Genomic DNA, 27,615 nt, shown 5'->3' on the forward strand with positions numbered 1-27,615 from the left:
ACTTTGAGCAAAAAATATTTTAAAGGATATCCGAAACTTGCTACTTTTCCAAGGATCTTTGCTCGCTGCTAAAAGGGGCGTATCATTAGCCAAGATCAAGCATTCCAGGCGGATTTTTATTTCGCATCGGCGGAACACGTTCCGTGTCGGCACCATGCTGTAAGTTGGTTTGCTGCTCAAACTTGACGTGAATGTGTGCAGTTCTGCACACGGCAGATGCTTCCTTTTTTGATGTCTGAATGTTAATTAATATCAATATTTGCCAATTAAAATAGAAAAGGCAGCTTCTCTGCGCTATTTACATCAAGAAAATAGTGTTCCATGCACTGACGTGCTCCCTCTTGAAGGTCAGCAATAAGAAAAGGCAGTTTAACGATACATGTCTAATTGCTGCTTATTGAAAATACTTCAGCGAATACATCGGTTGGCTATCAACACCCATATTCGGAATTGTTCAAACTGAAAACGTAACTCGTGGACATGCATTTTGTGTGAGATTCTTGGTACAGCGCCGAGGCTTTGTCGAACCTTTCCTAAGATCGTAATGGCAAACGAGAGCCCCTACGACAACCGGAATATAGTGGAAAAATACATCTACCACAAACTGTTAAAAAAGGGGTACGTGTGGGAATTCCACGCGGCCAGAGAAAGCGATTCCCCGAATAATGGATTAATGGACATCTCCCCCTCCGACTCTCAAGTTTTGACACGGCGACCCCAGGCAGGCACGGCGGGAGAGGACGCTTCTCCCTACCCCGGCCGAACCGCGCAGCCGGACCCGCACGCTGCCCTCCACCGCGTTTTGCGCGAGGCGGGGGACGAAATCGAAAGGATGTACCAACGGGACTTCGCAGAAATGTCGAACCAGTTGCATTTCACGCCCAGCACGGCGCAGCGCAGGTTCACTGCGGTCATAGAGGAGCTCTTCAGCGACGGCGTGAACTGGGGTCGGATCGTGGCGTTTTTCGAGTTCGGGGGTACCATGTGCGTGGAGAGCGTGAACCGCGAGATGACGTCCCAGGTCGACAACATTGCACACTGGATGACAGACTATCTAAACGGGCCGCTGCAGAACTGGATCCAGGAGAATGGTGGCTGGGTATGTCTTCCTTGTCATTTCGCATTGTCGCTTTCGTCACGTTATGCAGAGTGCCAGCATACAGTGAAGTATTGTTGTCTCTGCCAGGCGAGCGCAGTATGGGAAGTCATTAAAGTCAATGACATCAGAGCTCAGAATTCCCCCATTTAAAGGTCAGGTGCTTTGCCTAGTATTTTCCACCAATGGCATGGCTTTTCACCTGTCACTCCTCCCAAACGCCTTTCTGTCTGTAGTTGCGCTCTGTCATCAGTAGACGCTATCAATGTCAGACACCTGCCTTAATGCCTAAAAGGTGAACACGTGTCTCTCTGGTAGGGGAACACATTTAGGCTGAACCGATTGCTGTGTATTTAACAGAACGAGGCTCTGGCCAGCAATAAAGGTGAGGCTGTGGTAGGCACAAGAGACACAGATACGCACCTGGACGTGTTGGCATTGTGCATCAGAGTGATTTCATTTTTCCTGGTCAGACCCCTGAAGTTTGTGCTGTTGGGTCATGCAAATGATTACACTTGAGATCTCACACGCACCAGGCGAGCAGACAGTTTTGACTCAGTCATACTTCATTCTGATTGTGTCATCAAATATTTCATTAGGCTGGGCTGTTTTTTCTTTTCCTGGATTATGTTAATGAACAGTATGATACATAGTAGAAGTTCTAGATTGGCGAAAGTTGCGCTGTGTGACAGAGCCAGTCTGAAAGGAGAGACAGCGCTTTTCCCATGAGCTCCTCCTGTCCGAATCAAAGAGACAGTCTAGTTCAAGTGCACATTCTTTCCATTATATCTCTCCCTCTACTTTTCCTTCAGCTCATTCAATTGATTCTTTGTCCTGTGTTGCATTAGTGCAAATAATTGCACATGGCTGAATGTATGGGCACTAGCCGTCCCTGGGTTTCAGTACGCGGTGGAGAAACCTGTCGGAGACTGCACTGCTCGGTACCGTGTGGAGAAAACCGTGTGAGAAAGGTGCACTGCGTGGCGGTGCTGTCTGCCTGTCATCCTAAACCCTCTGTCGGATTGAGGAGCTCAGTCTCATGCATCAAAGAGGCAGCTTTAAAAAAAAAAAAGAAAAAACAGGGCAGGCCTTTCATGGGATGGGGAGAGCCATTATCCCCCGTCTGGCCTGAAGGGGGGGGGGAAGGGGGGGGGGGGGGGGGGGGCACCTGAAGCAGAACAAATGTCGGTGCTCTTAAGTTAAATGGCCCCTACAGGCACATACAGGCTGCAGGAGCAGCTGACCAGCTCAGGTATGAGGTATCCTCCATTCTGTAGCATGGAGACCTCAGATCTGTGGCTGACACTGGCTGCATGTGCTCACTTCACTGTGTGTCACTATAATCACTGACCTCAGGTCTGTGGCTGACACTGGCTGCATGTGCTCACTTCACTGTGTGTCACTATAATCACTGACCTCAGGTCTGTGGCTGACACTGGCTGCATGTGCTCACCTCACTGTGTGTCACTATAATCACTGACCTCAGGTCTGTGGCTGGTACTGGCTGCATGTCCTCACCTCACTGTGTATCGCTGTAATCACTGACCTCAGATCTGCCGCTGATACTGGCTGAATGTAGTCAGCTTGATGTGCATCACTGTAATCATTGATCTCAGGTCTGCAGCTGACACAGGCTGAATGATCATAAGAGGGCACCGTGCCTTACCAAAATGTGGAATTGATTCTGGGTTCCTCGTAATACTACACCCCTGGACAGGTCTCTGTCCCAGAGGGCAGACGCTTTGTCACACGACTAAGTTTGTCAGTGGCATTTCCCTAGGTGTTTGAAATGAGTCACTCCAACAGGTGCAGAGTTAAGCTCCCTAAAAGATGCCACTAGCAAGTTTGCCAGGACCTGGATTCGCTCCTGAGGTTCAAATTTAACGTCAGCATGCGTTCCGTGGGTTACAAAGACAGTGACTCCATATCCCTCCTGATGATGAAAAACCCTTGCAACTGGGTCATAATTTGCATTATTTTAGTGGTCCTCGTGCACTCTGTTAATGGGCGGTCAGTGTTTTAGGCCTTTAACAAGGAAAAAATGTGACGGTTGCATGATGACTCTCACACTGGCATATGGCAGGAGGCTCCAGAAATCAAATGGTTCAACAGTGAGGGCCGGTGTGGACAGTACATTTGCAACCACTGTGCCATTATGTGGTAGTGTTCGTATAGACTTTTATTATCGTGAAAACTGTCCATTTATTAATGTCGATATTACAAAATGTTGGACTTCTGCCCACTTCTGTTGCTAATTTCTCACTTCTTAACTTGTGCCTCGGTTGGAAATATGGACAATGACAACCGTGTGTTTTCTCTTTTCTCCGGAGACAGAAGGTAACAGGGCTTAAGCATCTTTGTTCTGTGCTTTTCATTCGGGGGGTGAATGTTGTCTTAATCTGATTGGCGATTTGGGATAAAGGAGAGGCCTACATCGGCCCCAGCGAGAGTCCTGGTTGAATCATACCTTCTGTTTCCCTTTATTCAGCAAATAAAACCCTTCCCTGTTAGAGTCGGTGTCTGCAAGCCGCCTCATGTTCACGCTGAGGTCATTTCTAAATCTCCTTAGTAAAGCCCAGGGCCCTGAAAAGCTGCTGTGCCTCTTTTGAGGTGGGGAGGTGGGGAGGTGGGGGGGGGGGGGGGGGGGCACGGATGACTCTCATCCAAACCTGGTAATGTCATTGTGTTAAAAAAAAACAGGGGAGTCATTTTTCAGCACAGCCAACAATCTGACGCAGATTTGCTGTGTCTGTAAACAGCTGCTTACAGTGATTCCCCTTTATTCAATGAAAAGCTTTTCATGGGGAAATCCCATCTGACATCCTTGTACCTGATGCATTTTCAGAGCACTTTATTTATTGCCTGCGTAAAAAAAAAAAAAAAGAGCTTTGGTTGTGAGCTTAAAAATGCTCTCTTTTGTCGGTAGGTGGTAGAGGGTGGTGTGATCACAAAATTGCATGAATGGAGTCTTTATGGTTGAAGGTAGATCAGGAATGACTGATGAATTTGTGTTGTGGGTTATGTTATCCAAACGACCTCTGAGCGGCCGACGGCTGTGTCCAGTCGTCATGGTAATTCACCTTTGTGTCAGGGAGAAAGATTCCCTAATGGGGGGAAAAAAAAGAATCTGATGTGCACCCAAGATTACGTCCCTGGGAAAAACTCCTCCACCCTGTGATATTTGCAGCACCTTCATCATCAGATTTCTCGCAAAGATATCGTGGAAGCGAGGTATGAGGTCATACTCCTGGATTGGCGTGCCACCTCTGGACAGTTGTGTCATTGTTTTGTGATGAAGCATGTCCGCCCTCTTGAGTCGCTGCCCATTCCGGTGAAGTCTTGGCAGAGCGTACTTGTTAGCAGAGTCTAAAAATGGGTCAGGCAAGAGTTCATTGCAGAGCAGTTGCCCGTCTTTGTTGGCTCTATGAACTCGTGAGTATTTATATATAAAACGTGTGTATATGTAATTATACAGTTCAAGTGGTTTGCTCAATTATAAGCAACAAGTTTGTCTCTCCAATGGCTGAAAACTGGTCAGGCACCTCCCATTTTTTCCCCCTTTCCCCCTCACATTAATCCATTGTGATTATCCCGCTTTGAATTAGTGTGATTCGTTAAGCCGTAGCTAAAGTCCTGGGATAATTGGAACGTCTATATAGAATACATGACTTAGCAACGTCGTGGCTTGAGGCTTACAATTATCACCCCCTCACCCCCTCTCCCCTCCCCGCCCCCCCCCCCAAACTAGTGAACTTGCATGTGCTGAAGATGTTCAAATTGCTGAAATTTTCTTTGAGTTTCAATACATTTGTCCAGTCAGATGAATCAGGCTTCCCCCTCCAGAACGTTCCTGTAGGTCATGAATTAATGTTTTCAAGTTTTGCACGTTTTTTGTTGATACATTTAAAGAGTGGTTAACCTTCTTCGGCCTCGGGAGATGGTAATAGTGCCAATGAGAGATACGATTTTTCTACAGTTTTGAAGCAGATTTTCTTCCATTTTGAAGTCTTTCCTGGCCCGGGGATTGAAAATGCAACAGGGTGATGGGGAACCGTGGAACAAACATGGCGAGAGAAGGAGAGATAGCCAGGAGGTGAAAAGGCCTCCTGTTGCCTATGGCGACAGGAACACCTACGACCTCATTGGGCTGAAATGATTCAGCGTGGACGTTAAACTGTTTTCTCCTCAGAATAGTAAGAAGTGGGCTGCCAGTTAGTCTTAACGATCATATTTAGTAAGCAGCAGTATGAAATGATGTGGAAGGCTTCCCAGCTGCCCCACCTCCCTGTGCCTATTATTGAAAACGGGCAGCGTAGGCTCGATATAGGTATGACCTCTGTGTTTTTCAGGCTGAAAAACCCTACCCTGAATGTGACTTCCCAGAACAACGTTCATTCTGCGTCAGAAAAGGGGCTTTCATTACGACAATAGGCATATTCATTTTCCTCTCCGTTGGTTTCGCTGCAGTGACCCTTACCGTGCGTTTCCTCTCTGAAAAAGAAATGAGCAACAATGCGCATATTTGTACCGTTCGGGTGAGCGCCGCGTTGAACAGTAGCGCGCAGAGAACTGCAGAACATTGTATTTATTCATCTGCTGGGCACATGAATTCCCCCGATATGCTTGGGTGTGTCCATGTGTGAGCGTGTCTTGCAAATGCAGAATTAGAAATTATTTATTAGAGGTGGAGCTAGAGTTCTCATAATTTTCCTCCGCAGCTGGTCACTAGATGTTACTGGAGGGTAGAAACAGCCATGAAAGTCAAGTTAACGACAGGTTGAAACTGACCTGAGAGTAGTAAAGTAAGGTGTCCTCGGTCAGGTGTGTAGCTGGGTCTCGGGAGAGACGCAGTGTTGTGGAGGCAGTGAAATGGATCTGCTGAATGAACTGGCACTATCTACGTTCCTGGGGGCTTCAAAGTGAGTGAAGAGCCACCATCTTCCCCCAGACAATATCTGCAAGGTTGTGTGACAGGGGAGGGTGTTTTCCCGCACCGAGAGACTGTTGTTGTTTTTCCAGACAGGTGCAACGGCTCTGTTCTACGCCTCCCAGCAAGGGCACAATGACATCGTCAAGCTGCTGTTCGAGTTCGGGGCCTCCACCGAGTTCCAGACAAAGGTACCGCGCCTGCGGTCTCTCCCAGTACGCTGTCAGTGCTTCAGCCTGTCCCTAAGGGTGGCTGCAAGGGAGATAGAGATCTCTCCTCCAGTCTGTTGAGTCAGGGGACGTGGAGGGGACAGCAAGCATATGCTGACACGTGCAAAGGGCTCATATGTGCCATGTCGAAAAGCTGATTCCATGCGTTCAGTTACTGGGTGACATCCCTGAATTAATGGGAGCCTGCACCCTCCCTCCCCCAAACACGTCCTGAGCCTAGAAAACTGCAGAAACTTCAGCTTCGTATGTGTGTGTGTGTGACGGGGCGGCTCACGTGCTGAAACGGCACTTCTCTTCTCTGTTTTTCTGCAGGATGGTGGCTCTGCCCTCTCGGCCGCCTGCCAGCACGGTCACGCCAAGGTGGTGGAGACTCTGCTCAAGAACGGCGCCAACGTCCACGACCAGCTACATGTGAGCGACCCTGCCCTAATCCCGCTTTTTACCCCATGGTGCCGTGCGTTCGATGATGTATCGAGGCCCCTTTTCAGTTATTACAGCCAATTAGCTGACTCTCTTATCCAGAGCAACTTACATAGGTTACAATTTTTTTTACACGTTATCCATTTATACAGCTGGATATGTACTGAGGCAATTCTGTGTTAAGTACCTGGCACATGGGCACAGCAGCAGTGCCCCAGCGGGGAATCGAACCAGCAACCTTTCAGTGATGAGCTATGTTGCACTGCCACACAGTCAGACAGAAAGTATTCAGCTCTCAGAACCACTGTGTGTATGGAACATGTTCATTTCCTCCTAAAACCTCCAGAGGGCACCCACTGTCTACTTGAAGAGAATGTTGCACCTTACTTGTTATTATTAAGTCATAGCTGGTGCTGTAGTGTTCCGATTTATATCAGGCCAAGGAGCAGAGCGCAACAAATCAGGTATCGATGTTGCACATTAAGGTGCCTTTCCAGTGCTTTCACAGGAAAAAATGTCATCATGTGACTCTAAATGGAGAGATGCCTGTGTGTGAAAAAAAAAAAACTGTGCCTCACGTGGGCAGCGCTTGAACTTTAACCTATGTGTTACTGCGTGTGTGACCCGGGAAGCGTTGCGTGTCTGTATCGTGTGACCGCTCTGCCCCTGTGTAACATGACCGCGCCTGTGTCATCGCATTTCAGGATGGAGCCACTCCCCTTTTCTTGGCCGCCCAAGAGGGTCACGTGAGCATTATACGCCACCTGCTGTCAGTGGGAGCTAAAGTCAACCAAGCTCGGGAGGTAGGGGGGTTTACCTCCTTTGACCCCTCCATCTCTTTTCTCTTCTGTCCTCTCTTGTACACTCTTTACTTCCTCTCATTTCTCTCTCCTACCTCGTACTTGGCTCTGTTAACCATCCACCCCATCCTCTCCTTTATTCCTCTCTCCCTTCCCTCCTTTCCTCTCTTCTCTTTCTGCAATTTTAATCGTCCTATCTCTCCCCTCTTTCCTCTCTCCTGCATTCCCCCCCTCCTCCCTCCTCTCTTTCTCTTTCCCTCTCCCCTCTCTCTTCCTTTTTCTCCTCTCCCCCTCTGCCCCTCTCTCATCTCTCTCTCACCTCCTCCTGCTCACCTCTCCTCTCCTTCTCCTGCTCTCCTCTTCTCCTCTCTCCTCTCCCCCTCCTCATCTCTCTCCCCTTCCTGCTGTTATTTCCTCTCCTCTCTCCCTCACCTCATTTTTCTCTTTCCCTCTATCTCCTCTCTCCTCTCCTCTCCTCTCCTCTTCACCACTCACCCTCTACCCCTCACCTCCTCTCACATCTCCCTCCCCCTCCCCTCTCTCTCCCTCTCTCTCATTTCTCTCTTCCACCTCCTGCTCCGCTCTCCTCCCCCTCTCCTCTCTCCCTCTCCCCCACCTAATTTTCCCCTCCCCTCTCCTCCTCTGCAGGACGGCACGGCCCCGCTGTGGATGGCGGCACAGATGGGACACAGCGAAGTGGTGAAGGTGCTGCTGCTGCGCGGGGCGGAGCGGGACGCCGACAGAAAGGTGCGCTCGCGCCCGGATCCTTCCCAGAGTGCACCGCGGCGTCACGCCGGGCGTCCCCATTGCAAGCCACGGCTGCATTATTAATCAGCCCCCAAATTAGCAGGAGAACCATGTGGAGAGCAGTATTAAAAATGCATCCAGTTATTGTGCCTCTCGTGAATATGACTTCCCACGCAGGTTCTTTTCATGTAACGCCTCGTCTGCGCTCTGGGATGTGGTACATGTTTTCGGTGTACGGGGGAAGGTGATTATGACTGTGCAGACGTTAACCATGTAGAAACTTACTTTCCCCTTAACTCTGTAAATTTCTCTTCGCCCCTCAAAGGACGGCTCGACCGCACTGTTCAAGGCCGCTTACAAAGGGCACAATAACGTCATCGAGGAGCTGCTGAAGTTCTCTCCGTCCCTCGGCATGCTGAAGGTAAAGGCAGGGGGGCAACACAGCGCTGGCCAATGGCTGGGCTTAGTCTCCGCCTCAGTTAATGACATCATAGAGCTTCTTTACCCAAGATTCCCGGTGCTGACACCAACTTAAGCCACCTGTCCGTATTACCAAATGTTTCTCTGTGATTTTTCCCCGCGATGTTCAGAACGGGTACACGGCCCTCCACGGCGCGGTCATGGGTGGGAACCTTCGCTCGGTGGTGCTGCTGCTAGGAGCCAACGCGGACCCCACTCTACCAAACAAGGTGGGTCCTCGTGGCACGCCCTGTCACCTGGGCAGGGGGACGCAGGTGTTTGGACAGGTGTTTGGGCCCTGTGCTCGCTGCTATGAGTGGGGCGATCCGCACGTCTGGTGTCTCCATGAGGGGAAGCTCAGTGCAGTTCGGGCTCTCCTCCCACTGAAATACATTTCTGCGGGCGAGGCTAACGCTTCATCGGGACAATTATCATTGCATTACATTACATTGCATTATTGTCATTTAGCAGACCGTCTCATCTAGAGCAACTTACACAGGTTACAATTTTATTCATTTATACAGCTGGATATTTACTGAGGTAACTGAGTTAAGTACCTTGTGCAAGGGTATAGCAGCAAAGCCCCAGAGGGGAATCGAACCAGCAACCTTTCAGTTACGAGCGCTGCTCCTTACCCGCTCATTATCACCACTCTACTTCCCGTATTCAAGCCTGATATTCTGGGGTTTTTTGTGTCAGAGACATAATGATTTGAAGAGGCTCTGTGTGGCATCTCACCTGAGGCTGAGGTACAGGAGAATGTGGAAATGATGTGTTCTGAGGCCGCTGGAGGGCAGGAGAGCCGTGCGCCTCGGGAAATGGTGTCAGCAGTGGCATTTTTGGCCGAGTTGCTGGTTTTGGGTACAGAGAACATGACTGGCAGATGTGACATGTGACAACATGACACTCGAGTGACACAGCTGCACCGTGCTGACATTCATTTGTCCCAACTTCTCTGAGGCACTCTAACCGAAAGGCCTTTTGAAAGAGATAGAGATAGATGGGGAGACTGCCATTAGGAGAAGACGCTGAGGCGGCAGCTCAATTTTCCCCTTCCTGCCGTAGCACAAGAGAGGAACGCTAAGGATCATACGAGGATCATCAGAATAACAACAGATTAATCACTCGTGTTTTTGAATCCGGAGTGCGGATACCTTCTCTTCATGGGCCTCCGCTCTGCCATGTTCCTGCTGTGTTGCCTCTTTGTTCTTCCCGTTTCATGCCGTAGCTTTTGGGACGCAAGCTAACTTGGGACACGCGCTAACAGAGAGCTAATTTGAATTTGAATTTGGGAGAGGGAAGGGAAGGAGGGAGAGAAATAAAAATAAAGCATTTTATTTTTTACTTTGAATTAGAATTTGAGAGAGGGAGAGAGAGAGAGAGAGAGGGGAAATGATAGAGAGAGAGGGGGAGGGATAGAGACAAGGGGGAGATGAAGAGAGAGAGAGGGAGCGATGGAAAGAGAGAAGGAGCAATGGAGAGAGAGGGGGAGAGAGCAATGGAGAGGGGGAGGGATTGATGGAGAGAGGGTGTGATGGGGAGAGAGAGAGTGATACAGAGGGAGAGAGAGCAATGGAAAGAGAGAGGGGAGGGAGAGGGAGAGAAAGAGAGAGAGAGAGAGATAGAGAAAGGGAGAGGGATCGATGGAAAGAGAGAGAGAGAGCGAGAGAGAGTGATAGAGAAAGGGAGAGGGATCGATGGAAAGAGAGAGGCAGAGAGAGAGAGAGAGAGAGTGTGGTGGAGAGAGAGGGAGATGTGCCATGCACAGCCAGGGGACTGGAGCAGGCTGAATGAGGGGAAGAGGAAGCAGGCTAAGTGCTGTCGCCGTGGGGGTCTGTCAGAGTGAGGCACACAGAGGCCTGTCTGCTTCACAAACAGCCACAGCAGGAGCGGGAATCCGGGGTGGATCTGGACGTGTGACATACGCCGAGTGTCAGTTAAGGCTGTTGCCGTGGCAACCGGATCAGCCTGAAAATTTTTTGGGGGCTGAGCATGTGATTGTGCGCCTGGCTCTCGCCCTCTCGGGAAACTCTGCCACCCCCCCCAACCTCCCCTCTTCTCAGGCATCCTGACTCGACCGCATAGTTTTTTTGGGTGGGGCTCTTGCCAATTTTGTTTCTTTCCATTTCGTGTGGGTGGTTTTTAGAGCAGTTTTTTGGGATGTTTTGAGGGTATTGTCCACTACAGAGGGTGACTGCAGTCGTCCACAATGCACATCTTTCACAGTGTGTCAGCAGCAGTGTGCCCAAAAGCCCCTTAGCTGGAAACTTTATGTGGAGCAGTCAGTGTACCCACTGTGGTGCCTCTTGCTTTTAATTAAAGTGAATATTACATTTTTTCACTCTGAAACATTGTGAGTGTGGTAGTCATTGAAGTTACTGAAAATATTCTCCAGATGGGAAAGATGAGTTACTCAAAATTATGGGCAAAAAGCCATTGGGGTTTGCCAGACTGCCTGCCATTTCACAACTACAAATTAGCTTTGTACTGTATTAATAATTTAAATGCTGACTTCACACTCTGTTACACTTAGCAGAAGCTTTATTCAGGTGGATGTTTACCAAAGCAATTCAGGTTAAGCAAGGTCAAGGGTACAACGTCGGGACCGCACCTGGAATTTTAACTAGCACCTTCGGGTAACCAAGCCTGTTCTGTCCCGCACAGGAGACATTATCACACGTGCTTTTAACATGCAATGTTAAATACCAGCCATTGAGAAGCAGTGGACTGCATGTTGTATAGCCGTTGGTCCTGAAGAGTAGGTTCATATTCCGTAAGTATTACCGCATTAGCGACCTCATGCAAATTAACTCACCCTCAACTGCTCCGACAGTGATCCAGCAATAAAAACTTATTTATGAAATGCGTACAGTTGTTAGCCAGCGTTAAATGAAATGAAATGAAAAAATCAGCTTGCTTTTAAATCTCGCCAGTGCTGTCGTCCTCCCCAGAACAACGAACTGCCGGGAGACCTTACGCAGAACGAGCGGATCCTGCGGGTCCTGCGAACACAGACGGAGACCGGAAAGAGTTGATGACCGCCCCGAGGCCTTCGCCCCCCTGCCCCACGGCCATTAAATCAAAGAAGTGCACTGAGCTCCCTTCAGAGAAGGCCAGAGACACCGACAGTCTTGGCCACATCAACCCCCCCTTAAAGATGCTGGTGTTTGCTTTAAATCGCGGCTTCATTAAATCTGCATTAATTAAACAGCCATAATGTGAAACTCGTCGGGAGGGCAAATTCTTATGTACTGCACAACACATCCCGTCTACTGCAAGGATTTCTGTCTCGTACCTCCTTCCTTTGAAATGCAATTCTTAACTTTAGCGAAATAGGTTTCTTAAAATGATTTTCTCCTGGTGCTGTACATTTCTAAATATTTTGCAAAATTCTTATTTCTGCATTTGTAATACATGTGATACAGACTGTACATTTGTGAAATAAAATATACTGAAAATGACATGACCTTTTATCTCAGTCTTCTTTCTCGAGATAATACATGACATCGGTGTGTAATGAACAGGAGAATAATCGAAAAATACGTTATAAAAAATGGAAATGATCTAAGATACAAGATCTTTCTCACTGTAGTTACATTACATTATTGTCATTTAGAAAAGTTTTTCCTCCTACAGTTACAGTTTTTTGCTTGTTATCCGTTTATACAGCTGGATATTTACTGAGACAATACTGGGTTAAGTGCTTTGCCCAAGGGTACATACACATATGACATTGAAGACAAGAATACTATTTTGAAATATAGGTATTGACAGAGAAATAATATCCCCTTAATTAGCGATGACTATCGATGGAATAAAGAAATCCTTTAGATTTGACACATGAAATATTACCTTATTCAGAAGCATATTTATTCTGAATTAACTGTTTTAATGATCGTTATATTCTTGATGCTACAAATAATCTGATTACTACCAGAGTATGGGTGGGATTAATAGAGGTATTTGGTCATAATTTTGCTGATTCAGTTTAAATCGATTGTAACAATCTGCTGTTCACTCCTATTTAAATTATCTAGGATAACAAGTACCCGGTAGAGGGCACTATAGTACCTCTGCTAAACCACATTTTGAAAGGGAACAAACAGTAGCCTACTTTAAGCATGCTGGAGAAATAAAAGCAAGGTTCAGGGAAGCATGTTGTTCGTGATATCTTTTCAGGAGATGATGCAAAAACTATTTATTCAAAAATAAGATTTATTTTAGCAGTTTATTCCTAATCACACATTCGTTTGCGGTATAGGCTACTGCTTTTGAAAACCATGAATCAATGACTGAAAACAGTTATTCAAACGTAACACTGTACAAAAGCTGCAGGTGTTTGTTACGGTGACCTACAATCTAATATATAGGTTTATAAATGTAGACTAATACATGATTACATTAGTAAAACTAAGAAATTGCAAGGTACTACAGTATTACAACATCTGTATGTAAGTTATTTAGGTAAAACATTTGCACTTAATTTCACTTTGACTGGAGTGAAGTGAATTAACTAGCTTGTTGGTTAGTTCCACTAACTCAGACGTTTAGTTACCTGGCTAGAAAAATGTGTTGTCTAAAATGACAACAACGTCATAGACACTTCAGAACGTCACCCACGCTGTTGTGATCACGTGATTCCAGGAGGCGGAAGTAACACTCGACAACTTGACGCGGAAGAATGGTAGTTATCCTCAACGCTGTCTGAAGTATCGCCGAGAAAAGTAATAAAACATCTTAAACGATCCAGTTTCACATGTAATAGTTTATATGATTTATTTGATTTGGGCGTAACGGCGGTGACACGCGGCTTTTTACTTTCCCGTTCCTTATAGCCAGCTCCCATGTCTAACAACAATTTACAGGTAAGGCGATTAACAGTAACAGCACTGATTAATCTTTAACTTCTGACACTGTACGTCGTCACACTTTTATATGTATAGGATGCGTTTGTCCACAGTACTTTTGGTTGCTTTTTAGCTAATGTTACCGAATCGTTTCCATGGTCTCTTAGCTGTTAGATTATTATCTAGATAGGAATGTAGCTAGGTAGCTGGTTGAATTGCTATGAAGTTAGTATTAGTGTCATCTAGGTCTAAGTTTGCTAGCAGTACTTGCATTTTCACTTTCCAGGTCCTAAAGCCGTTTCGTGTAGTAGTAGTAGTAGTAGTTATTGAGGATCGTAACCCATAGGTCATTTTAACTGGCCACAGTTGGGTTAGGCAGCTACAGTGTGATGTTGACGTCATAGTTTCGTGTGAGCAACAGCACTGTCAGGTGGTGAATTAGCCCGTTGAATTTTAATTTGCTTTGAGCGTGAAAGTTCCTTGATGTCGTCCTTGTATGTGAAGTTAGAATACTTGTCTTACATGCACACACGCATCATGTAAAGATGTACGTGTCTTACAGCTACATATCTGTGGCTTTGAATAGTATGTAGGTAAAGCTGCATACATAGCTACGTCGGGCTGGTCGTTCAGACTTGTTTGCCATGAGAACAACGAATGAGCCAGGAGCGTAAGTTTAGTTTGTCAGGCGTGCTGACGAACCGGTGAACAAGGTAATGTGGATTGTCATGTGTAATTATAATCATGGATTGCATTTGTGTGGCGCCTCTGATGTCTCTGAAATGACTTTACAGTGAGGGGGTTGGCCTTTTTGTGTCAGAACACCCGCCCGCAGGGCTCTGTATCATAAAGGTGGCTTGGGGGGGTAGCAGTGTAGCATAGTGGTGTGGAGCAGCGCCCGGTTGCTGGTTCAATGCCCCACTGAGGCACTGCTGATGGCCAGGCACTTAACCCACAATTGCCTCGGTAATCACCCAGCTGTATAAATGGATAGCTTGTAAAAAAAAAAAAACTAAACTGTAACCTATGTAAATTTCTCTGAATAAGAGTGCCTGCTAAACGCCAATAATGTTAATGTATGTAAAGGTGTTCTTTGCCATGCTGTTGTGTTACAGAAAGCCATAGATCTGGCAAGCAAGGCTGCAGAGGAGGACAAAGCACAGAACTACGAAGAGGCGCTCCGCCTCTACCAGCATGCTGTGCAGTACTTCCTTCACGTGGTCAAGTGTAAGCTGTCAGCAAAAAAAAAAAAAAATATATATATATATATACGCCGCCCTCATTTTCATATCAGCCATTCACCTTCTTCTTCCTTTAATCCTTGCATTACTTGCCGTGTTTATTTTATGTGTAGTGTCACAATGTGTTATGGATTCGGCGATCCAGTGGCTGTGATGTGCGGTAGTGGGTGTACTTGGCGTCCCTTAGTTTTGTGGGCTGTCTAGTTTGTTGTGGAAGTGCCTGGATGGTGTTGTGCTCACCCTCACCGGTCTAGGGGTGTTGTCAGCCTGGTCTGACACTGTTGCTCATTCAGTTTAAATGGATACACTTCTGCTTTCTTGTGCTGGAGGTTGCCCTGGCTAAGAGCATCTGCGAAAAGGCCAATTCTGTGATCTGAAGAGGTACACACCAGCTCCACTTCCTCACCTGTAGGGTGGTGCCCAGACGCATACTTGTTAATACCTCAATGGCTTTGAATAGCGAGCTGTTATCCGGCCAGATCCTGTATGTGCAGTCTGACAGTGCAGGATGAGTCATTATAGAAAAGTGTCACCCTGTCAAGCTTTCAGCCAAGTTCAGTCCTGCTTGGGCTCTTTGTGGATTTGTCTGTATAGGCAGATAAGAGTACATTTACATTTTTTCACTTAGCAGACGCTTTTATCCAAAGCGACATACAAAAGTGCATATAGTGGGCAAACAACAGGCACAAGGGCAAGATGTGTACAGGTCATACAATGCGGATAGTGCTGAAGCTGATCACAAGGTCAGTGTAGCGAGACAGAACTAATCTGATCTAAGGTTACATATACCAAATACAGTCACTGGGACAATAAAGTGCTGCCGTACTATCTAGGCCAAAAACGTGCTACAAATACAACATAAGAGATAGTGCTACAATTGCGAGCCAAGAATCTAGGGTTTACAAGGTCAAATGGAAAGGGTCAGTCCAGGAGTACAGTCTTCACTGATCACAGTAGAGTCTGCAACTCCCAGGACCTGCTCCAGGAGTGTAGGTTTTACCGCCAGCTTTCGCTAAGGCACCTCCCTTTAATGCTGTATCTTATCAGTGCGGTAATCTCAGGTAATCAGAGAGGGAACCAGCTCTGCAGATATTTCCCTGACTCTTCTGCCTCATTGATTTCACATATTAACAGCAACCGTTTCCCACACTGCAGTTTGTGACATATACATTGTCTGTCACATTTGGGTTTCACAAATGTCTTGATAGGCTTTGGGTGGTGGAGAAATAACACCCAGTACTATTGGGAAGACAGATAAGGGCCATTCTTTGAATCCTTCCTTGTTCATGTTGTAAAATGTGTGCAGTGTATTTGTGTCACATTCCCTCATAGCGTGCTTGTCGTGTTGATGGTTTTCTCTCTCTCACTCTCTCTTCAGATGAAGCTCAGGGCGAGAAGTCCAAGCAGAGCATCCGGGCGAAGTGTGCCGAGTACCTGGACCGGGCGGAGAAGCTGAAGGAGTACCTGAAGAAGAAGGAGAAGGCTCCGCCCGCCAAGCCCGTGAAGGAGAACCAATCAGACGACAAAGGGTGCGGGAGCACTGATCATTGACTTTACGCACCTGGGGCAGACAGCCACATTACTGCTGTTGTTACTTAAGCACAATATTAATCAGCATATTCAGTTAGACAACACAAAACAATGCATTCTTTGGCTGTTGGATCCCATTGTTAAAGGCCTACATCTCTCGTCATCATCTCTCTTTATCTGCTGCTAGCATGTAAGCAGAGAGTCACAGAAGTGCTAAAAATTATATTTTTAATTTAAATATAATTAAATAATATTAAAATAAATATTAATAAATATTCATTTAGCCTGGTGTAGTGGAGTTAAGCTGATTTTCGGACAGCCCTGATGTCAGTTGTAAAGTGTTCCCGTGAGTGCTTCACTTCAAAGCTATCCATTCACTTTTTTTTAGTAGTGTATTATCAGCATTCCCTATCGGCTAACTATACCTTATGTGATATGTGTTTGATGTATTGGGCAAATTTGAATATGGAGGCTTGCCCACCACTTTTAGTACCGCAATGACCAAAGTCAGGGAAGGGCCATTGGATAGTTGCTTTGAGTGACAGTATCTTTAATCTCTCTGATCATCTGATCTACAGAAATGACAGCGATGAAGGAGATGACCCGGAGAAGAAGAAGTTCCAGAACCAGCTGGAGGGTAAGTTCCATCCATAATGCACTCCTTACAGGAGGTAGCCCAGTCTATCCGCAAGTACAATTGCAAAATGGTATCTCTGTTTATCACCTACACCTGTCTTTCAAATGCGATTGCTCTCTATGATGATCTGTGATGCGGTTTCAGTTCTAGTGCCATGTCGAATACAATTGCAGCCCTGCAGCTAATTTTGACATTCCCAGACTACATGGTGATTTCATTTGGAATATCTTCAGCAGTGCAGAGCAGCAGATAAGGGATATTTTGATCAGTCAGGCTCAGAGGGAAGACCAAGCTCTCTCAAAGTATTCTGTATGCAATTACACAAGTAAAAGGAAGTCTTTCTGACCAACACAATCTAATTGATCCAGTTTAATCCACTTCCAGAATTCCTGTTGATACAGGCAGGTCTTACCTTGCTATGGCAGGAGAAACACTGGGTTAAAAAGTAACTTTAAGCACTTTTTAAGGTTAGCTGCTGGAATACTTTACATTATTTACATTATTACATGCATTTAGTAGAAGCTCTTACCCAGAGCATCTTCCAGTCCAAGAAATCAGAAATGTATCTATTCCAGTTAAATGAGCAACAGACCAGGCTAACAGCATTCCCAGAAAAGTGACCATGAGCATAGCACCATTCAAGCTCCACCACAAATTATTGGATACGTTATTGAATCAAGAAATACTTCTGTTGAACCAAGAACTGCTCATATGAACTCACAGTGTGTGTGTGTGTGTGTGTGTGTGTGTGTGCGTGCGTGTTCGCAGGGGCCATCGTCATGGAGAAGCCGAATGTCAAGTGGAGCGACGTGGCAGGGCTGGAGGGTGCAAAGGAGGCGCTGAAAGAGGCGGTCATTCTGCCCATCAAATTCCCTCACCTGTTCACAGGTACGGCCCCTCCCTTCTCAACAGAAGAAGCTGGCTGCAGTGTGTGTGGAAAGCTAACTCTCCTCTGCTACTCTAAACCCCTAACTGACTGATAGTATACTGGAAACGAGTGTGGTTTGGTAGTTAGGGAACCAAGCTCAAAAACCAGCAGGTTTTTTGGGTTGAGTCCCAGGTGGAGCACTTTGTTTGTGTCCTTGAGCGACTTTAACATAGTTTCTTTTGGGCGACGTTTGGCTCTGTAAACGGATAGCGTGTGAAACAATAGGCTGTAAATCACTGAGGATGGCATTATATGCTCAGTAAGCCAGCAGTCATCTTAAAACTGCTAATAATAATATCAGTTATGCCTTGAGGGAGGCGCTGTGTGAGTTCACTAAGCAACCATCCCTCCCGTAACGGAGGCGTTTCGTCTGTAACTGAGCCCTTGCGACTTCCTTCCTTCAGACTGTGTGAGTGGATAGGCTGTTAAAACTCACACGGCTGAACAAGGCCATTTCTTAAGCAAATGAGTGATGGTAATGATAATAGACAGCGGCAATGGTAATGTCTGGGTTTGTACGTGTGCTCTGTGACCTTCAGGGAAGAGGACGCCGTGGAGGGGAATCCTGCTTTTTGGGCCTCCCGGAACGGGGAAGTCCTACCTGGCCAAGGCCGTGGCCACTGAGGCCAACAACTCCACCTTCTTCTCCATCTCGTCCTCCGACCTGGTGTCCAAGTGGCTGGGGGAGAGTGAGAAGTGAGTGTGGCCCCTCTGTGCAGGCCCTGAAGCTCACAGGGGGGCAGGGAGTGGTGTTTAACTGACCGGGGAGAGTCATAGGTGTGGTGCTGATGTGGGTGTGTGTTGGGGCAGAGCGGGATCCTGCAGTTGCTGCTGGGTTTTTTGAATGGGTTGTGAACGCTTGGTGTTCCTGTGTGCTTTGGTACGTGTCAACCACATGGCTGTATACTGGAAAGAGCTGAAGTGTGTAAGTGTTTTGCCAGTGTTTGGTGACTTCCACTGGCTTGGGCAGACAGATGCTGCAGAGTATAAATCTTTCTCTGTCCCTCCTTCCCTCTGTCTTTTCTTCCTCTCTCTTGCACCTTCTATGTCTTCCTCTCCCTCTCTCTCTCTCTCTTTCTCTCTCTCTTCTCCCTCTCATACCCTCTATCCCTTCCTCTCTCTGTCTGATTCCCCCATCTGTCGCTCTACTTTTTATTTTCTCCTATTTCTTTATCTATCCCTCCTCCTCTGTTCCTCTCTCGCTCCTTCACGCTATCTCTTCCTCCCTCTCTCTGTCTTTCTCCCTGTGTCTTCTCCTCTCTCTTTATCTTTCCTTCCTTTTTTCCCTGTCTCCTACCCTCTCTGTCTCCTCCTCCCTCCCTTTCCCTTCTTCTGTCTTTTCCTCTCTCATTATCTCTCCCTCCTTCTCTACCTCCGTCCCTCTCTCTGGTTGTCTCTTTCTCCCTCCTTTTCTCTCTCCCTCTCCCTCCCTCTCCCTCTCCCTCTCCCTCCCACTATCTCCCTCTCCCTCTCCCTCTCTCCCTCCTTCTCTACCTCCATCCCTCTCTCTGGTTGTCTCTTTCTCCCTCCTTTTCTCTCTCCCTCTCCCTCTCCCTCCCACTCTCTCCCTCTCTCTCTATCTCCCTCTCCCTCTCCCTCTCTCCCTCCTTCTCTACCTCCATCCCTCTCTCTGGTTGTCTCTTTCTCCCTCCCACTCTCTCTCCCTCTCCCTCTCCCACTCTCCCTCCCTCTCCCACTCCCTCTCCCTCTCCCTCTCCCTCCCTCTCTCCCTCCCTCTCCCACTCTCTCTCCCTCTCTCTCTATCTCCTGTCCCCAGGCTGGTGAAGAACCTGTTCAGCCTGGCGCGGGAGCACAAGCCCTCCATCATCTTCATTGACGAGATCGACTCGCTGTGTGGCTCGCGGAGCGAGAACGAGAGCGAGGCGGCCCGCCGGATCAAGACCGAGTTCCTGGTTCAGATGCAGGGTGAGGGGAAGAGGGGCGGGGAGCGGCGATGGGGCGAGGGGGGGACCGAATGCCCAGGCTCCGCAGATCACAGGTGTCAGGCCTCAACAGCGGCCCGCCAGCCTGACGGTTCCACCAACTGTTGTCAGCATGCCTCTTTGTGCTGTAGCTTTGGGATGTGAGTGGGGTTAGTACTGCAGGGAAGGTGGGAAACCCAGCTCTGTAGCCAGAAGGTTGGTGGTTCGAGTCTTAGTCTGGGCACGGTTGCCATACACTAGAACAAGGTACTTCCCCTTAATCAGCCTATTAAATACCCAGCTGCATTAATGGATCACATGTAATATAATACCCAGCTGCTTTCCTGGGTCATATACATTAAATACCCAACCTCATCAATGGGTCGTATGTATTAAATACCCAGCTTCATTAATGGGTCGTATGTGTTAAATATCCAGCTTCATCGAGGGGTCATATGTGTTAAATACCCAGCTTCAGTAATGGGTCGTATGTATTAAAATTCCAGCTTCATTAAAGGGTCGTATATGTTAAATATCGAGCTGCATGAATGGATCATATGAATTTCACTACCCAGCTACATTAGTGGATCATATGCAAATGGAGGTTGCGTAAGTTGCGTTGGATTAGGGGGACTGCCAGAGAGATAAGTCATGCAGAGAGGAGGAAGCCGCTCGGTCGGTTCTGCTGGCCTCACGGCTTCCTGCGGGCTCTCCGCAGGCGTGGGCAATGACAATGAGGGAATCCTGGTGCTGGGAGCCACCAACATCCCCTGGACCCTGGACTCGGCCATCCGGAGGAGGTATTGTCTCCCGGCTTCACGAAAAATCTCCTCCGTACTTCCATTGGTTTTCTTTTAATTGCTGTGTAATTGCACCGTAACCAGATGAAAGCCGTCTGCTAAATGTGTAGCGTAGCATTAGCAACCAGAGTCAAAGGGAATTTGAAATGGCTCCCCGTGGTTACACCTACTCACAGCTTTGAGAATAATTCATGGTTGAAGTCTTTGCCGAGATCTTCCACGTAGTCTGTCAATACAGTGAGGGAGTTGAGTCTGTGTTTAGCGCAGCCAGTAATTAAAGCTAATGAAGAAAAAAAAAATCCAGCTGTTTGTCAGAGCTTAGCCGTCCTTTTGGTGGTTTGCTTTGATGCCAAAGTCTCGCTAATGCACCATTTTAGAGGCACCATGAGGTTGGTCTTTGGTCTTCGGAAAGAGACCTTCGGAAAAAGATCCGTCCTTTTCCTCATAATCACCCTCTAATATGTGCATCGGTTGGGAAGTTGAACACGTTTTTTGCAGGTTGTTTGGAGAAAGTCAATAAGCCTTTGAAAGTTAACCCAGGGTAGAAGTTTTGCCGGACATGCCAGTATCACACCCTGTCCGTGGCCCTCGCGAGGCTGTTATATTGATTGGTACGCCCAACCAAAAAGTTTACCTGGGTTTTTTTTTCCTGCCCTACCTACCTGCGAGTAACAAAGAACCAAGGGCCAAACTGGAAAAGAGCAGATGCTCGACTGTGGAGTGTTTGGGAATATGGTCCTCTGTGTGGGCATATAATCACTCTTTTCCGCTATGTTCACCCATAACTTAATGACCTCAGAGGAAAAATACCCTCTTGGACTCTGTTGCCATTACATTGTATCTAGGTGCAGTTACCCGTGGGAGGATATAGGAGGTCAGCCCCTTTTAAAACTATGTTCTCTTGGATTGTGATACCAATTTTTTTGTTTGAGGGATTATGCTATTTATATTTATATGGCCTCTTCCTCCTTAATTACATGACGGGGTTCCATAAGCACACCCAATGTAGCGTAACCCTACCGGGGCCAAATGGAGCACTAGGTAGCCTACTGTTCCTACAGCTATCCCTCCTCACCTACAGGTGGCAGTGTAGCGAGTTTAACAGCCTTAATAGTGTGGGTGTGTTCAAGCACACCTGCACACGGGTTAGTGAAAAGGAGCCATTTTTGCATAAGTCATGTGGAAGAAGGGACAGTCAGTTAGATATGGTAAGAACACCCTTCTCATTGCATTACAATACAGTATTGTCATTTAGCAGACTATCCAGAGCGACTTACGTATGTTACAATTTTTATGTTATCCATTGACATTTATTCATTTGGCAGACGCTTTTAGCATAAGCGACTTACAAGTGAGGCAGAGTACAACACAAGCTAAAGCTATGCATAGAGTCACAATATTAGAAGTGCTGCATGACTTAAGTTTCAACAGTTGGCTATTTATACAGGAAATTATGGTTTAAGTACTTTTCCCCAGGGTACATCAGCAGTGCCCCAGCAGGGGAATCGAACTGGCAACCTTTTGGTTACAAGCCCTGCTCCTTACCACTGTACCACTGTTTGCTCTGCGCTCAGGTTCGAGAAGCGCATCTACATCCCCCTCCCTGAGGAGCACGCCCGCTCCTTCATGTTCAAGCTGCACCTGGGCTCCACCCCCAACGACCTGACGGAGGCGGACTTCGCCACTCTGGGGAAGAAGACCGAGGGCTACTCGGGGGCCGACATCAGCATCATCGTGCGGGACGCCCTGATGCAGCCCGTCAGGATGGTCCAGTCCGCCACCCACTTCAAACGGGTGCGTCTCCGTGGTGACCGACGTGGCGGGGAGGCAGGGGTCTGTTGTCAGGGTTTGCAGGGAAAGGACCCAGGCGCAGACAATGCAGGCGGTACGAAAAGGCTAATCTTTAATGACAGAGTCCAACAATCACAAGCAAAATCTAAGTCAGAAAAACAGTCTGAGTCAGTAGCCAAAAATCAAATGGAAAACGGGTAACATCCAAAAACAGCAGGCAAAAGGGAAATCCGGAACAGGCAGAGTCGGTAACAGCAGAAACAGGGCAGGCTTACAAACTAACTGCAGGAATAAAACAGCTAAAACACTGAGACGATCAGGCAAAGAACAAGGAAAATGGCAGGGTATGTGTAGGCCGGCAGATGATGAGGGGACGAGACACAGGTGTGCGGAACAGGCTTCAGGTGATGGGCGTGGCCGAGTAACAGGAGGGCCGGGGAGGCAGGCGGGACAAGGAAACACAAGGACGTGTAAACAGAAACAAAAGACACACCCACACCGACAGACGGGGAAAAACACACAGAACAGGAGGGCCTCAGGCGGAGGTCCTGACATCTGTGCGATCAGGGTCTGCTCAGATTTAGCACCCGGTGAGTTCATGAGGCTCTTTCAGTTTTTAACCAGCCACTTTGAGAATGGAAGAGCAATGCAAGTTAATGTAGCTCTTATGGGCCATTATCTGGTGCCAAAGAAAGAATACAGCAGACACTACTGCCTTAACTCCACTGGTCTGTCTGTGGCTTGTCATAGTGATACCTTGTGTCTTTTCTTGTTACTTTCGTTTATAAATTGAATGTTCAATTGAAATTGAACATTCAGTTGGGCTTGTATATTAATATGGAGGGAGACTTTATGGCCACTTTAACTGAAATTGAGCACTTTAACATGTGTGGTACAATCCGTAATATAACGCAGTACTGTGTTTTCATTTAAACGTGTTCAACTTGCATGACGCTCAATGAACCACGACAACCATGACAAGTGTGTCGTGTGTCACTGACACCCCCCCCCAGACAGATTTGTTTGAGGAAGTAAAAACTGGCAGAGTCTGTGACGTTACAGGCAGGTTTGGACAGTTTTGGATTGCAATGGAGACTCTCACAATTTGTCAGACAGTCCAGAGTCGGTCTGTAACCTGACCAGTGGCGAGGCGTACGACTGCGGGCGATGCTGCTCTTTTAGATCATTCCTCTGCTGTACTCTTCACTCCAGCTGCTTTCGCTTCAGGTAGGGTACAGTTCAGCCCGGCTGAGCGGGCGTGTCCGTGCGTTCGCAGGTCCGAGGGTCGGTGTGGAACCAACCCGACGTGGTGGTGGACGACCTGTGGACCCCGTGTTCCCCGGGAGACCCGAACGCCGTGGAGATGACGTGGGTGGACATCGAGGACAATAAGCTGCAGGAGCCGGTGGTCGCCATGGTGAGGGGGGAAAGGGAATAACCCCTGCTGACACTGAGGGGGATCATCCACGCAAAGGGCAGTCTGGGTGTGTCTGCGTTTGGCTCCTTAGAAATGGCCCAGTGTGCTTGAAGGAGACAGCCAACCTGGTGTGTTTGTGATCAAGGTGGGCATGTGTTAGAAAGCAAAGCTTTCTCAAGGCTGAACAGCTTCGGGGCCAGCCTGCAGAGGAGAAAGAGAGAGAGAGGATGGGAGGATGGAGTGAGAGAGAGAGGGGATGCAAGGGTGGGAAAGTGGAGAGAGAGGATGGGAGGATGGAGACAGAGAGAGGGTCAGGAGGGTGTAAAGAGAGAGGATGGAAGGCTGGAGAGAGAGGATGGGAAGATGGAGAGAGAAGATGGGAAGATGGAGACAGAGAAAGGATTAGAGGGTGGAGAGAGAGAGAGATAGAGAATGGAAGGATGGAGAGTGGGAGAGAGAGGATGGGAAAGTGGAGAGAGAAGATGGGAGGATGGAGAGAGAGAGAGGATGGAAAAGGGATGGAGAGTGGGAGAGAGGATGGAGAGAGAGAGGATGGAAGGGTGGGAAAGTGGAGAGAGAGGATGGGAGGATGGAGGGAGAGAGAGAGAGAGGATGGAAGGATGGGAAAGTGGAGAGAGGATGGGAGGATGGAGAGAAAAGATGGGAAGATTGAGACAGAGAAAGGATTAGAGGGTGGAGAGAGAGAGAGAGAGAATGGAAGGATGGAGAGTGGGAGAGAGGGGATGGGAAAGTGGAGAGAGAGGATGGGAGGATGGAGAGAGAGAGGATGGGAGGATGGAGAGAGAGAGAATGGAAGGATGGAGAGTGGGAGAGAGAGGATGGGAAAGTGGAGAGAGAGAATGGGAGGATGGAGAGAGAGAGAGAAGATGGAAGGGTGGAGAGAGAAGGGTAAACAGAGGGAGAAAGGGTCAAAGAGAAGGGGAGAGAGATGGGTAGTTATAGAGAGAGATGGGTAGTTATACCTAACACAGTTTTCCCTCATCTGCAGACGCATATGCTGAAGTCACTGACCAGCACCAAGCCGACGGTCAACGAGCAGGATCTGGAGAAACTGAAGAAGTTCACGGAGGACTTCGGCCAGGAGGGCTAACGCATACCTCAGTCAAACCAAAGCTGACCCGTGCAGCTGACCTGTACTCTGTCTCCTCTCTCTTTCTTTCTCCTTCTGTTTCGTCTCTTGGCTTTAAGTGCCATCACTTTTGGAGGCAGTGAGACATTACACCTGACTGCTCCACATAGCTAGTCAGGGTTCCATCAGGGCATCAGGATCCTGTGTTCTGTATGCACTTTAATTGCCCATAATTCCCCACAAAATTATACATATATCATACAGTTCTTTTTTTTAATATATGTCTAAGATTGTGTTTATTTACTATATTTTTTTTAAATGTCTGCTTTAAAACACTAAAGTGTCATTGGTTTTTGACAGAATCGGACTAACAGTGTGTGCTATTGTTCTTTATAGAAGCTGTCTGAAGCACTCCATACATGAAGTTTGTGTAATCTCTGGGGAGGTGGGCGTAAGCAGCAGATGATGGTGGCTGTCTGAGATTCATAGAGGAAGCTGATGTGGCCTAGTTTATCAGTGGATTTGTTTTTTTTTTTATTTTCTTGGTTTTTGTTTCTTAAATAAGAGGGATGTTTACGGACCAGCACGTTGTCATTTTAATCTAGTTGAAATAGTACAGCAAAAAAAGGGACCGCGATCAACTGTCAGTAAGTCAGAGTATCTCTTCCCCCTCTATTCGTTCATGTATTTTTATAAAAAAAAAGAAATGTCCTGCTGTACTCCTGTTGGCCTTTCAAGCTACTGATTGTGATGCCTTACTATGGAGTGGTCCAAAGCCAGAGGATGCTGAAGTGTACTGTCTGACTGTGATAGTATCAGGGAGTGTGCAGTATGCCTTAAAGTCTCAGCACAAAAGCATATGTGGAAAGGGAGCACAGTTAGGAGACTCTTAGGAGTGTTAAACTGGCTCTCAATGCTTTCTGTAATGCTGCCCACTTGTAGAGGCAGCATGCAACCTGTGCCTTCCAGCATAATTCACTTTTTTTTCTTACATGTATGCATAATGCATATTGTTGTATATTATGATGTCACTTTTGGATCACACTTTACTTGGTGTGGGTCTCATGTTGAATACATATCAGCTGAGTAAGCTCTATGTAATGCATCCTAACAGGGCACCCTAAGAACACATCGGGATCATAACCAGCCCATAACAGGTAGTTTTCTTACAATGTGTGGCTTGAAGTTATGCCATTAGTGTCATCAGGATTATCATTACACCCTTGTGTCAGTTGCTATAAGCTCACAAGGTCATAATATTCATGTACTCTGAAGACAAGAGTTATGGCCGTTATTTAGAGCAGACGAAAGCATTATGAATTATTCATAAGACCCACTCCAAGTCAGGTGTTACCATTTATTTCCCTCTTTTTAACTGAAAACTAGTTTATGCAGCAGTCGCAAAGAGACCTCATTATTATGTGCACTCAGTAGAATTTTGCACTCCTAGGGAACATTATTTTTTTTTATTTTAGCATTGTGTTTATTTTGCACATTTAATTTACAGCATTGTTCCACGTGGAACACACACACAGCCATACTAATACACATTGATACCTACGTTGATTTACTTTATAAAACATAAGCACACTCTGCCTTTTGTTCACTATAATGTCTTTGATTGTCTTTAAGTGCACCTCGTATGAGAGCATGAAAACGCAGGAGCTAAGAGTGGAAGAAACACAGGACCACATTTGTATCCAAACGAGCGTAAATGTGTAAATTAAACATGGAGAAGTCTTGCCAGATGTTCTTGTTTGAAATTTCTTAAACTTGAAACGTCGAAGCTGTAAGAATTCTGATTTCCTGGTCGGAGTTCTCCAGCTTTCATAGAAGACGGTGCTGATGTCACAAAACACGACTCCATTTATCCCTTAAACACCAGTAAAGAAATCCTGTACCACTTAATCGTTTTATGCTGTCTGTTGTTTGTGATATTGCACATGTATGCCTGTAGGTGTCCCATGAAAAATGTATGCGTTGAGGAATCTTAAGCCTATAGATTCAAGGTTTATTTGGCTTTGGGTTGTTCCGGTCGTCCCAGCCTATATGTAAATAAAGTGATTACGTAAGGGAAAATTCACAGACCAGGCGTTTTGCTGCTGGAAGGAGATGTGGTTACTGCTCTTCATTACAGTAAACGGAAGAGCATCTTTTGCAGTACCTGGCTGATGGCTGTTGCGGGTGAATGGAGTATATAGATCCATTGCAAGTATACAGCAAGTTCCCCAGCCACTGGGAAATAATGGCAAGATTTAGCTTTGTCAGCCTTATGTTATGAGTTACTGTGAACATATTGACACTTCGCCGCTGATATAGATTAACTGTCACATGTTGTAGAGCTGCGGTATAATCTACAGGACAGGGGAGGGAGTGATGCGTCTGGCTTAGATTTTGAGCGAAATGTCTGTAATACATTGTGATATGGCTGGTCTATTCAATTATTAACCATGGCTTACACAGCTTGTCAGATGCATTAGCACTTAGCGTGTTTGGACTAGCGTTTGAGTTTTGCCAGCTGTGATCTGAACTAAAAAAGATCAATAGCATGAAAGCACCTCCGTCATATGAACAGTAAAATGTGTATATTGTTATATTCTTGTGTAGTCTTGTATAGTAACGTGTATAACGTGTTAGGCTTTACAGCGGTCTGGCGTAGTGGTAAAGAGCGGAGGTTGCAACCAAAGAGATTTCAGCCCAATGATTGCTTGTTCAAATCCCAGGTGTGGCGCT

At 46.9% G+C, this 27,615-nt stretch overlaps 3 protein-coding genes across 3 annotated transcripts; all 3 read left to right on the forward strand.

The window, feature by feature from the left end:
• The first annotated feature begins 252 nt into the window (after nucleotides 1-252).
• On the forward strand, nucleotides 253-1,286 carry LOC118772989 (apoptosis regulator Bcl-2-like). Its single transcript, XM_036521706.1, has one exon. The coding sequence runs from the start codon at nucleotides 545-547 to the stop codon at nucleotides 1,247-1,249; it is 705 nt and encodes a 234-aa protein (XP_036377599.1). The 5' UTR covers nucleotides 253-544; the 3' UTR covers nucleotides 1,250-1,286.
• Nucleotides 1,287-4,468: 3,182 nt separating this feature from the next.
• Nucleotides 4,469-11,792, forward strand: LOC118772049 (ankyrin repeat domain-containing protein 29-like). Its single transcript, XM_036520293.1, has 8 exons — nucleotides 4,469-4,477; nucleotides 6,116-6,214; nucleotides 6,566-6,664; nucleotides 7,378-7,476; nucleotides 8,122-8,220; nucleotides 8,546-8,641; nucleotides 8,811-8,909; nucleotides 11,631-11,792. The coding sequence occupies exons 1-8, from the start codon at nucleotides 4,469-4,471 to the stop codon at nucleotides 11,712-11,714; spliced, it is 684 nt and encodes a 227-aa protein (XP_036376186.1). The 3' UTR covers nucleotides 11,715-11,792.
• A 1,666-nt stretch (nucleotides 11,793-13,458) lies between these two features.
• Nucleotides 13,459-25,165, forward strand: LOC118773406 (vacuolar protein sorting-associated protein 4B-like). The gene is made up of 11 exons (XM_036522328.1): nucleotides 13,459-13,544; nucleotides 14,642-14,753; nucleotides 16,146-16,296; nucleotides 16,876-16,934; nucleotides 17,703-17,822; nucleotides 18,402-18,558; nucleotides 19,640-19,788; nucleotides 20,503-20,584; nucleotides 22,159-22,378; nucleotides 23,652-23,792; nucleotides 24,802-25,165. The coding sequence occupies exons 1-11, from the start codon at nucleotides 13,524-13,526 to the stop codon at nucleotides 24,901-24,903; spliced, it is 1,314 nt and encodes a 437-aa protein (XP_036378221.1). The 5' UTR covers nucleotides 13,459-13,523; the 3' UTR covers nucleotides 24,904-25,165.
• The last annotated feature ends 2,450 nt before the right edge of the window (nucleotides 25,166-27,615 follow it).

This window comes from Megalops cyprinoides, chromosome 2, assembly GCF_013368585.1.
Source record: "Megalops cyprinoides isolate fMegCyp1 chromosome 2, fMegCyp1.pri, whole genome shotgun sequence".
NCBI classification, from domain to species: domain Eukaryota; kingdom Metazoa; phylum Chordata; class Actinopteri; order Elopiformes; family Megalopidae; genus Megalops; species Megalops cyprinoides.

Coding starts and splice junctions, on each gene's coding strand:
- LOC118772989 (XM_036521706.1), top strand. CDS start 545: ATGGCAAACGAGAGCCCCTACGACAACCGGAATATAGTGGAAAAATAC.
- LOC118772049 (XM_036520293.1), top strand. Junction 7,477..8,121: donor AAGTCAACCAAGCTCGGGAG/GTAGGGGGGTTT, acceptor CCTCCTCTGCAG/GACGGCACGGCCCCGCTGTG. Junction 8,910..11,630: donor ACCCCACTCTACCAAACAAG/GTGGGTCCTCGT, acceptor CGTCCTCCCCAG/AACAACGAACTGCCGGGAGA.
- LOC118773406 (XM_036522328.1), top strand. CDS start 13,524: ATGTCTAACAACAATTTACAG. Junction 13,545..14,641: donor TGTCTAACAACAATTTACAG/GTAAGGCGATTA, acceptor GTTGTGTTACAG/AAAGCCATAGATCTGGCAAG. Junction 19,789..20,502: donor GTTCCTGGTTCAGATGCAGG/GTGAGGGGAAGA, acceptor GGCTCTCCGCAG/GCGTGGGCAATGACAATGAG.